Source organism: Nannobrachium achirus, assembly GCF_963921795.1.
Source record: "Nannobrachium achirus genome assembly, chromosome: 20".
In the NCBI taxonomy this organism is placed as follows: Eukaryota; Metazoa; Chordata; class Actinopteri; order Myctophiformes; family Myctophidae; genus Nannobrachium; species Nannobrachium achirus.
This window is the reverse complement of record NC_137827.1, coordinates 20,237,429-20,249,092: the sequence shown is the minus strand read 5'-3', so window position 1 is coordinate 20,249,092 and position 11,664 is coordinate 20,237,429. Positions and strand designations below refer to the sequence as shown.

The 11,664-nt window shown below is 42.7% G+C and overlaps 1 protein-coding gene across 1 annotated transcript in view; it reads right to left on the bottom strand.

Moving 5' to 3' along the window:
• Nucleotides 1-10,801, bottom strand: part of prox2 (prospero homeobox 2) — a gene marked incomplete at both ends in the record, with an annotated part of 11,070 nt that extends 269 nt beyond the window's left edge. Inside the window, 3 exons of the mRNA XM_080750204.1 lie at nt 2,836-3,030; nt 6,838-6,939; nt 9,188-10,801. Of these exons, the coding sequence (XP_080606330.1) occupies nt 2,836-3,030; nt 6,838-6,939; nt 9,188-10,801 (1,911 nt within the window). The remainder of the gene's footprint in view (nt 1-2,835; nt 3,031-6,837; nt 6,940-9,187) is intronic.
• Nucleotides 10,802-11,664: the final 863 nt, after the last annotated feature.

Genomic DNA, 11,664 nt, shown 5'->3' with positions numbered 1-11,664 from the left:
TTTGAGTAGCACCCATTATCTTTTGCAGTTTAGCTGCCTTAACATCACGAATCACACAAAAAAAACATTAAAAAAATTAAATAAAAACATAATACATGGACAAACACAAGTACACCACCGGTTTAACATGGTTGCATATTACAGGTAAGGTTAGTCGTACAAGACTTTGTTAGTTGATTGTTGTTAAGTGTTTATTTCTCCGTGCAAATCATTTGTGAACTCTAGATATAACCCTGTAACCTGACAGTCTATAGCCAGTAGTCATTGTGAAATGAACATTAGAATGTTCAGTTCTTAATCTCACCAACCTGAAACTATTGTGACTATTGTTCGTTTGCAATAGTCACAAAATATTGCGACACAAATTAAAGGACTTCTTTCTCCCGTCAGCTAAATTATGCCCAAGGAAGACAGCACATTTCTTCACACGATGATAAAAGGCGACTCATCTCTCTTTATACTCTGAATACATCACAATAAACACAATGTCAGAATCATTAACTCATCAATATCAGGTCTCTGCTTTGATAAGCTAGGTTTGTTTTCTCAGGTCCACATTAAACTGTTGGGAAAGAGCGAGCGCCTTCCCAGGAATTCTACCGTGCGCTCTCAGCGCCAATCACCCAGCCAGAGTCCAGATGCAATGGATGCTGGGAGAAGGCCTTGTTTCCCATCCACTGGGCGGTTAACACGCCAGTTGTTGGCATAAGTTATTTTTCTTTGCGCTCATCTCCTGACACAAAGCAATCCCTGGGAAAGGAATGTCTTGGTCCCAAGGTAAAGAAAACCGTCTCGTCCCTTTCCCACCAAACCGGCCTTCTCCCTCGGAATCCGGAGCGTCTTTCTCAGCATTCCGCATCAGTAGCAATCTGAGTCTCGCTCAGGCGTGCTGGTCCTCTAATCCTGAGTTGTTTTAGTGGGATTCTGCGGCTTCCTCTTCCCACAGTGCGATAAAGCATCACTCTGGAGTTTGGATAATGGCTTTAACTCTCAAAAACCGGGAACGTGCCCGAGTCGCGTTAGATTTGAACCACTTTAACCATTATTTTATGCTTTAACTATTGAAAAATAGCAGATATACAAGCTCACAGCGTGGCACCGAGTGCCGCGCTGCGAGCTTGTAGATCTGCTATTTTTGAAAAAAGTCTTTGAATATCTTTGACCCGATCTTTGACCCGACTTCTAAATCCTTCCTCTAAATCAGTGCTTCTCAAACTTTTTCATGTCAAGGACCCTCAAAATTACATTTATTCGGCCGCGGACCCCCATTTCAAAATATGTTGTTCCAGGGACCCTCCCCAGGAGCCGAGATTTGAGTTACAAAAGTTTGCTTTGAAAAATATATATTGAAAAATCTGCACACATTTTCAAGATTTTTCCAAAAATAGCAGATCTACAAGCTCGCAGCGCGGCACTCGGTGCCGCGCTGTGAGCTTGTATATCTGCTATTTTTCAATAGTTAAAGCATTCAATAATTCTTGGCCAAAATGGGTTAAAGGCTGGCCATGCCACAGGTGCACAGAGTGACACATACTACAGTAGGTCAGGACAAGGACATGCATGAGCAGCACCGCTTCACACTGGACAGGAGGCACCTGAGATTTCTGCAGGTCGAGCTCTGGCCATTGGCTTGAATGCCTAATAAACTAGTCGAAACTTATTTTTTCAGTTAAGCGGATGCTTAATTATTTCCAAGGTATTTAAATACGACTTGTATATAGAGATCCATCTAAAAAATGTGTAAAAAAAGCATTGCAGATGCCAAATCTATTTATTTATTTATTTGTTTATTTGACAGGGACAGTACTCATTGATCGACATGTCAGTTTTCACTTCTATGTAAATGAGCCAGAGATAGCCATAGGCTAATTTTCATCTGTAGTCCCTGACTTTAGTCCTATGACTTTGGAAACTTCCCACTGGACTTCAAGCAACTCTGACTTCAGAAGGTTGACATTTCTCTATTATAAATCCTAGTTTTGAGTGGTCTCATGTAATATTGTAATGTTTTGAAATATGAACTTTTGATATTCATTAAAAAATAAAGAAAAAGGTTTGGAATAATGTATGTATCTAGAATGTATCTTGAATATATGAAAGTTTCAAGAAATCTATTAAAGTTTCAAGAAAATTTACTTTTACACAATATTCTATTTTTTTAGATGGATCTGTACTGTAAATATACTATCTGGAGCAAGGATATTTCCACCGTGTATACCTCTCCGCAAAGATAACGCATGATTTGAGAAAGTACTTGATTCAAATAAGTCACCATGCTGATCAGAAATGGTACGGCTGCATGTCAGTTAACTGGTTAACAGGTTCACAGGAGCTTATTTTAAACTTCAGCTGCATAAACAATCAAATCATCGATTGAACCCCAGAGTAATGAACAGCTAGGAGGAGAGGAAAGGGAGAGCCTTTATCTGAAACAGTGTTGATTTCGTCAACTAAAACTACGGTGAAAAATGTTTGTCGACTACCTTTTTTCACTGACGAAAACGAAATAAAAACTAAGCTATGATGACTAAAACTAAGACTAAATATATTGAGAATTTCGCCAAACAAATAAAAACTAGACTAAAACGTTAGGGAGGGACTAGTGGAGAAGAGATCCAGAAGAACGAAAAGACAAGTCATTTTATGTTTGGTTGCGCTTGGGTGTTGCTCTGAAAATGGTCGATCTACAAGCTCACAACACGTCGCTCTATTTTCAGCATGCAACCAAGTGTAAAATCTGCCATTACGACACCATCAAGGCCTGCCAAAATAGATTTTGTTGACTAAAATATGACTAAAACTAAATAAAAATGTGCTGTCAAAGTTAACACTGACCTGAAAGTCGTTGGCTTTGTTGTAGTGCATGTTCAGCGCTCGGAACAGCTCGGAGTCCCTGCTGACCGACATGTCTTTGACGTCGGTGACGCCGTCGACGATGGCCTGGCGGGCGAACTTCTCCATCTGGATGTAGTAGAACTCCCTGAAGTTACTGAACCACTTGATGAGCTGAGACGTGATGCAGCGGTTGAACTGAGAGAGACAGACAGACAGACAGACAGAGAGACAGACAGACAGACAGATATGAGCATGAAATTCTGGCTAAGGCTCTCACAATTATTACATAATTGTCTAATCACAATTATTTGACATAATTGCGATTATTTGACATAATCGTCATAATTGTTTTCCATATTGAAATATTTTCTAATCTTTTTTTAAAAGTAGTGAGCTTGTAGATCGGCTATTTCCACTATCAATGTTCTTTGGCCAATATGCCTGTAATTTCTTTGTATTTTTAGGTTATGTGTCATATCTGCCATGTGCAACTTCAAAGCCTACAAGCCAAACAGAAATGTAATCGTCAACAACAAAAACAGAATGAAATCGTTAATTGCAATTATTTGAGCGACAATTAATCGTCATGTAAAATGTCATATCGTGACAGCCCTAATTCTGGCTTAATGCGGCTTATATACAGTAGTAACTTCACACATAGTCCAAATCAGGGTGTGCTCTTTGAGCCAATGATGGGCATTTATTGATACAAAACATTTTCTATTCAGGTGGCAAAATTCATTGGTTGCTTTAACTATGGTATCCCCATGTTATACTTTGTCATCATACAAAGGTGCCACGAGTTGACAATAACAGATCTGCAAGCTCTACTTTGAAAAAAAAAGAAGAATTCCGAAAATTCTCGAAAATCTTTGCCTATAATGACACGACCGACGCGGGGGCGCCAAAGTTGAAAGTGGCTAAAACACTTTCTCATGAGAATCCCCCTCTCTCTTCCACAAGTGACGGTCCATCACTCCTCTCAACATGAATTTGCGCTGATCTTTTCCCACCAATGTCTGCCTGCGGAAAACAACATCTGTCAGAGTGGTGTGTTTCTAAACTCAGTCTTGACATTAGTCCTGTTATTCTATCTCTTCATCCAGAAAGACAGAAAAAAACGCCCAAGGGCTGGGCAGGCATCAAAGACGTGTCTTCCCCAGGGGCGTCAATTGGGTATGGCTGGGGTATGCAGCAGCTGCCATACCCTGGGTCCAGGGGGGAAAATAAAAGTATAAATCCACGAACGTCTCTTTGTCTATATGTGCTGGTTATTATGTTGTTAAATTACAGTAAAATAACTACAACTGCAAAATTTAACAAAATGGTCACTTTAACAAGGTATTATAATTATATTCTCCACACTTGTATTCTCCCCATCTTGACAAAATGGTATATTCCCAGGTTTCGCAGGTCAGCTGCACAGGTGCAACACATTATTGTTAATTGTGGCACGTTAGTTGCACTTGAACAACTGTTCCAGGCTGCCATATCCAGCCCAAGAAACCGCAGAAATGGGAAACAAAAAAAACTAAAAAATGTACTTCTTAAAATAAATGTATCATTCCTGTTGCTAAGGTATGGCAACATGACTGGTGTCTTACACCAGTCATGTTGCCATACCTTAGCTTTTTCTGAAGTGACGCCACTGAGGGAAGCCTCTGGTGTTGTGGGTGAGAACGCGGCAGGCAGCATAAGGGCAGAAGGAAGCTTCCCTCTCACTGACTCCAGCTGATAGAATGGAATCAGACACCGGGATTAGGGCTCCTCTTTTGTTCAGTGCCACTTCCCACCACAGGGTCGTAGGCAAGGAGGAGACGTTCGCAGGCCTGCCTCCCCGGCTGACCCCCAGGGGTCAGAGCAGACAGAGGGCCCGACAGGCCCTCGCAGTGGCCCTGCTGGCATTAAGCTATACGCTAGGGCAGGGGTCTTCAACGTTTTCAGGCCAAGGACCCCATAACTGAGAGGGAGATAGAGCAGGGACCCCCACAACCTTTTCATAGATTCCATATAGTTTCATCGTTTGACAGCATAATCATCAGTGTATTTTGGATTCATGTCAATTTGTGTTTTCAGATATTTAACCACTTGAACCGTCAATACTTAATAAACTTGACCCTTCACTCTGTACTTAGTCTGCTCTTTTTTCCCTCTACACCAAAGCTTTTTGCCGAAAATAGCCGATCTACAAGCTCGCATAGATCGGCTATTTTTGGCTAAAGTTCTCAGAATATGGACATTAGGGTTCAAGTGGTTAATATAAAAAAGGAGAAAAAAGGTTTCTATCACACAAAGATTTTGTGGACCCCCTGTAGTAACTCTGAGGACCCCCTAGGGGTCCCGGACCCCCTGTTGAAGACCACTGCGCTAGGGCTGTGGTGCCTACGGTTAAGTCATCGGAGAGGGAGCGAGAGACGGGAGAGGACTAAAATACGGGTGTAAGAGAAGGAGACAAGGGAGGTGTTGAAGGATCATAGTAAAGGGAGGAGACAGGGTGGAGAACCGTCAAAGAAAAAGGGAACGTGGAGACGGGAAACTTAAAGGATGTTGGAGACTGTAGGTTTTCCGCCAGACTAAGGAGATACCTCCATGTATAGGACAGGAGTCAGGAGAGAAGTTAAGAGTGGGGGATGACCAGAAACGTGGAGCAGGTAACATAAGAGGTAGGTGATAAAGAGACAGAAGAGGAGCAGGGGCGTCAATTGGGTATGGCAGGGCTATGCAGCTGCCATACCCTGGGTCCAGGGGGGGAAATAAAAGTTACTTTTAAAAAATAATCCAGGAATGTCTCTTTGTCTATCTGTTCTGGTTATTATGTTGTTAAATGACAGTAAAATAACTACAAATGCAAACGTTAACAAAATGGTCACTTTAACACAGTATTATAATTATATTCTCCACACTTGTATTCTCCCCATCTTGACATAATGGTATATTCCCAGGTTCCGCAGGTCAGCTGCACAGGTGCAATGCATTATTGTTAATTGTGGCACGTTTACTAACATGCCAAGTTTAGCTGCACTTGAACAACCCGTTCCAGTCTGCCATATCCAGCCCAAGAAACCGTAGAAACGGGTGAAAAAATTAAATGTACCTATCCCTTAAAATAAATGTGTCGTGCCTGTTGCTAAGGTATGGCAACATGACGGGCACAGTCATGTTGCCAACTTGCCATACCTCAGCTTTTACTGAACTGACGCCAACTGAGAGGAAGGTGATAAAGAGACAGAAGATGAGGCAGCAAAGGGGAGATAGAAGCGTGGGGCGGATGGGGGGTGGGGGGGACAGGACAGCATAGGGCCAAAACACACAGGATGTTGTGGTTAGAGCCGGGCGCGCACAAGCTCACAGACTGGGATGCTGTGAGCAAGTCTAATACCGTCCTCTGTGTTGACACTCAATAGCAATGCCTTGCCTACAGAGTCCTTTGTCACTCCATTTGCTGACTGGAGTGGCTTTTTAAAGAGAGAATGCCCCTCTATCTCCCTCTGCCCCCAGGACATACTAGCAGCTTAGCGGCTTTGTTAGTGTAAACCCTCTGCTCCTTTGTTTCTCTCCTACGACACACTGCTGATTCTGTCCCGACCGTCCAGCAGCAAGTAGATATTCAGGAGATAAACACACCCCGACACACACGTTATTCTGTTTCTTTTTTGGTTTGATCATTTTGTTTTGTATTATTTATCAAGGACCCCTTAGCTGAGAGAGAGATGAAGCAGGGACCCCCCCCACTACATATTGTATAAAATTGTGTTGCAAATTACAAATGTCCATGGATTTCTTAGACAGCTTAGACTTGTTTGACAGCACTGTCGTCATGTTGGAGTTCAGACATTTAACCACTTGAACCATCAAATACTTTAGTCTGCTCTTCTTTTCTCTCTCCAAACCTCTTTGCCAAAAATAGCCGATCTATGTAAGCTTGTAGATCTGCCATTTTTGTATTGTTTTGTATTTATTTCCTGAATTAATTGAGCAATATTTGATATGGTAATAACTCACCTTGACATCGGGGAAAAAGGTTTTCAGCACGTTGGAGCTGGGATAGCGCGTGTAGAAGAACATGAGTTTGGCCTTCTTCAGATGATTGGGGGTGAGACCTTCCTGAATGTAAACATCGGAGTTAAGGCAGCAAAAGCTGACAATTAGACGCGAAGCGCACAGCAGCAGCCCCCCTACAGCGCTTTGCAAGGTGATAGTAGGCCAGAGTATTGTGTTGCCTCGATCTTCGGCTAAATTGAATTTCACTAAAGAACAGCTTGGCGTTAACCAGGGAGTCAATAATGACCCTAACATGTGTTTATTGGCAAAACAGCATTACGAATTAGATTAGGGATTTTTAATTAGAGGCTGAAGTACTTCATGTCTGGCAGTGAAGCGGGTCTTGTTTTGAAATGTTTTGAAAGAAGGGAGTTGATTTTCAAATATAATTAAGTTGACTTCAAGGCAACATATGTTGCATTGTATATTTTCTTAGACAAAAAGGTGTATTTGTGCAAATCATATGAAATTAAGTTGTACTGTAGTTCATATTTGTCTTTTTTTATATTATTTTATGGTTTTGTGGGAGCCAAATGTATGAATTGTCTTCATCGTAAATATCAATATTTTAAATTCCTTCTCAAGTTTTTCCCCCTGTGGCACTGAAGACACACTGTGAAGCCTTCCCTCTGTAGTCCAAAGTACGGTATAACGCCTTAGGTCATAATATTTCCTTATCGGGTCACACCACGCCATACATTTATTAGGCAACTCTACCTTTGAAATAAGGAAGTTGGGATGAAAGATTTATGTGGCATTGTTCAAAGAGAAACATCTCTTTGCACTGTAAAGAGAAGCACCTGATAATATTCTTCTGCACAGCATTATGACAAGAAACAATGAAAAACACAAGACCACTTCTGTGACAATCTCAGCATGTTTTCCCTCTGCTATAGGGTTTTATGACCTAAAACAGACATGTATAAATTAAACTCAACGGACAATTATAAATATGTTAATTAATTTCTAACTCCGTTCATCAACAACAACAGGAATGGTGAAATGTTATTATTTCACTCCTACATCACCAGTACTCTCAAGAATATCCTCCTGGTCTTTGAGTGATTTTCCTCCTATTTTTCCCCAATACTTTTGGATTCTTTTGAATTGTGATGTATTTCTATGATATACCTCCTGACAGATGTATCCAACAACAAATGCTCAAGACAAGAGCTCAAGTGTTACGGGTGGAAAGCCTTTTGTGGTTTACACCGGCACTCAGAAGTGACCTTTTACATGCACTCCCATCGCTCTGATGGTGGAGACATCTATCCCGCACCTTTTCAAGTCTGAAAAAAAAAAACCTCACACACAAAAAAAAAAAACCCACACACAAAAAAAAACAATGCTACCTGAAACAGAAACTGATGCTTTCTCTGCCTTTGAAAGCTGGCTTTTGTTCCTGACAGTTCTTATCAAAGCCTTCTATTCCTTTTTATTTGCCTTTTCTAGACTTAAAGTCATTACTCTGCTTAGATTAAAGAAGATGCTGTAATTTTCGTTGGGGTTGGCAAGATCAAAGAAAGAAATTCTCCTTGAAGTCTGTTAGTGGAAGGGCTTGTATTGCAATGTACCTTAACCACGCTTTGTTAAAATGGAAGGACTAGATATTATGTCAGGTTTGTACAAAATACTACGATAAACATTGTATCTATACTGTTATATATGAAAGATAATGTTTGTTTCTAATTAGAAAATAATGATTTAAGATGACAAATTATAATTCATATAAATGTAATTTGTCACTCAAATCCAGTACTACTAGTTTCAGTAATATTATTGTTAGTTAAATATTAACAAATGTATTATAGAAATCATTTGCATATTGCATTCATAGTAATATGGTTTGGGGATTTCATTTTTCATAACATTCACATTTCCCTGTTATATTTTTCAACCAAATTGCCCTACTGTATTAATTTGTACGAACTTGTAATTTCATTATCAAAATGGAAATGGTAATTATTGTAGTCCAGCATTGCAATAACTATATCGTCGTTGTCGGGTGGAAACCTTGTATGTCCAAAACCATTTGTTTTGTATTTATCATTTTTAAAATGATTGAAACTAGTGAAAACAGCCGATCTACAAGCACACAACGCCTCGCACCGCGAGGCGCTGTGTGCTTGTAGATCAGCTGTTTTCACTACTTTTGTGCGACAGCCTTGTGTGATGAAGCAGTGCTTCACTTTGCGAAAGAATTTACAAGGTTTCTGCCCGACAGTGACGATATACAACCAAATCCTGCACATATTCAGACAAAAGATAATTTGTTGAACGTCATGTCATATTTTGGCGGCTTATAATGAAAGGATATATTGAGAGACATGTAGGGGTTTCGTTCGGCCATGCTCTGCAGGTCAGCACACTCCATCTTGACGTGAGGGAGACACATGCTGTCCACCGTCACCGGTCCCAGGGCCGTGGGACGAGGGTGGTGGCTCAGGTGGCTGGACGTCACCTTCGACCTCATGGCAATAGTGTCCCAGGGGAGGTCCACCGAGTCTGGGGAGGTCCGATCGAGCGACGGGGGCATGCACGGGAGACCCCCAAAGTTAGTGTGGGGCCCATACTTGAGGAGATGCTCCAGGATCTGGCTGTCGTGCAGAGGGGTGCTGTAGTTGAACTGAAATGGCGGCTGGTGTAAGGGGTAGGGCCTCTTCACGGAGGAAGAGACGGAGCTCAGGGGAGCCAGGGAAGGCTTCCGGACCACCAGCGACAGGGCCTCGGTTTGGTCCTGTGGGCTTGGTGCCTCGCTACTCTCATAGTACTCCAGGGACCTGGGTTTGACTGTGATGTCTTCGGGGTGGGGCTGTTCCGGGGCACAGCTCGCCACCTCGTCCTTCCCCTCCGGCCCCATGTTGGTCTGCATCCCCGGAGATGGGCAAGTGGTGCGCTGAGGTGGGACCATATCCAGCGACGCAGCAGACAGTTTGCTGAAAACCTTGTCCACGCATTCGTTCACGGCCCTGGATAGCTCCTGCTTTAACGTATCCTGGAGATGCTGGCCCTCTTTCTGGTACACCAGATGGCTCTCTGCATTCATTCTGTCCTTACGGTCCTTGACCACTCTATCGCGGTTCCTCTCAAACTGCTCCTCGTCGTTTATGTAGCTGGGCTCTCTACGGTGTACCAGGTTGTCGCGCTCTATGGCGTCCAAGGTCTCATCTCTGTCGCCGTGCTCTGGATCCTCCTGGTTGTAGACCTGGAGAAACTTCTCCTGCAGCTGACGCAGGAGCCTCTGCATGCTCTGGAGCTGCTCTTTCAGTTTGTGACACTCTTCGTCCTTGGTGTTGCAGGTGTCGCCTCCGCCGCCGCCCCCAGCACCTCTGCTGGCCGTGCCCCCGGCGCCGACGACGCTGCCGTGCTCCTGATGCTGAGGCAACCTCTGCTTCCGCTTGTTCTCCCTGTAGGCCTCCCTGGTCTCCTTCGCGTCCCTGACAGCGTCCGTCTCTGACCTCTCGCTCTCTCCGTGCAGCCGGCTGTTGGGCGAGCCCGCCATGACTCTGATGATGTTCTCCACCCGGGCCCTCTTGGCCTGCAGGTGGTCGCTCAGGGGCCGCTCCGCCTCCGGGCTGGCCCCCGTGGAGAGGTGGCCGCCGGGCGAGGCGGCCTCCACCATGCTGTCCTTGGAGGAGACGCTGCTGCGGTCCTCCTGGCTGGAGTCTGCCATGGTGGAGCTGGACACGGCCGACGGGGGCAGGTGGTAGAAGTGGCTCTCGTCCTGCGGCCTCTTGCTGTGGATGGTCTTGCGGAGGAGCTGGGAGATGATGGATCCGCTGGAGTACGAGGTCAGGGGCTCGTCGTACATGTTCCTGCGAAAGCAAGGTATCATGAGGTCAGGTTTGTCGTCGTCCAGACAGCCGCCGTCGTTGTTGTTGTTGCTGTTGTTGTGCATGTTGTGGTCAGGTATGCTGAGGTTCATGCTGAATGGGAACACTGCGTATACGGCTGGCACCTGGTTCTCTGTAGATATCTGAAAAGAAAGCAATCAGTGAGTGTGCCATTAATCTCATAGATCATGTACCAGCTAAAGATATTACAAAAGTGAAAAACAAAACAATCTTTACAGTCCCCTTACTCATTAATTTATTTAAGAATAGAAAGAATCCACAAGTACAGTATGAGTAATATAATTTTGCACCTTGTGTAGTAGGCCTATTTAAAATAAGGTATATTAAACTGAACAAGGGCTGGGAAAAAGAGAGAGAGAGAGAGAAAAGATTGTGGATATCACCTTTATGGGTAAAGCGCATCAATTCAAATTGCCTTTATGTTTTTATAATGACTACATCAGCTAACTAAATTTGTATTACATATTCATGGTATATGGAACGTCAAAGGACTCCTTATTATTTCCAAGAATGACAGATTCATATAAGATATTTCCAAAGACCTTAAGGAACATGAGAATCTACTCTTATGTATCCTTTCATCTTGGATTTGTAATGACATGTAATATGAAGGATAAAAGAAGAATGGCTTTATACTTGTGAGCATGGAATATTTCAATATATGAAAGACCTAGACTACCTCTGCACACAATATATTAATTTTTAATAGGTGCAAGTGAATATGGGGAAATCAAGAAAGTATCACCATCTTAGGTTTCTCAAATATTTAATCATCAACGTGGAATATTTAAAGACTAAAAGCTAGTTTTAAATGTATCCTAATTTATGGAATCCATGATTCAGTTGTTTAACATTAAATAATGATTATAGATTATTTATGTTTTCTGTGTAAAACAAGTATTTTGTCATCCTAATAAAATCTACCGCAACAATG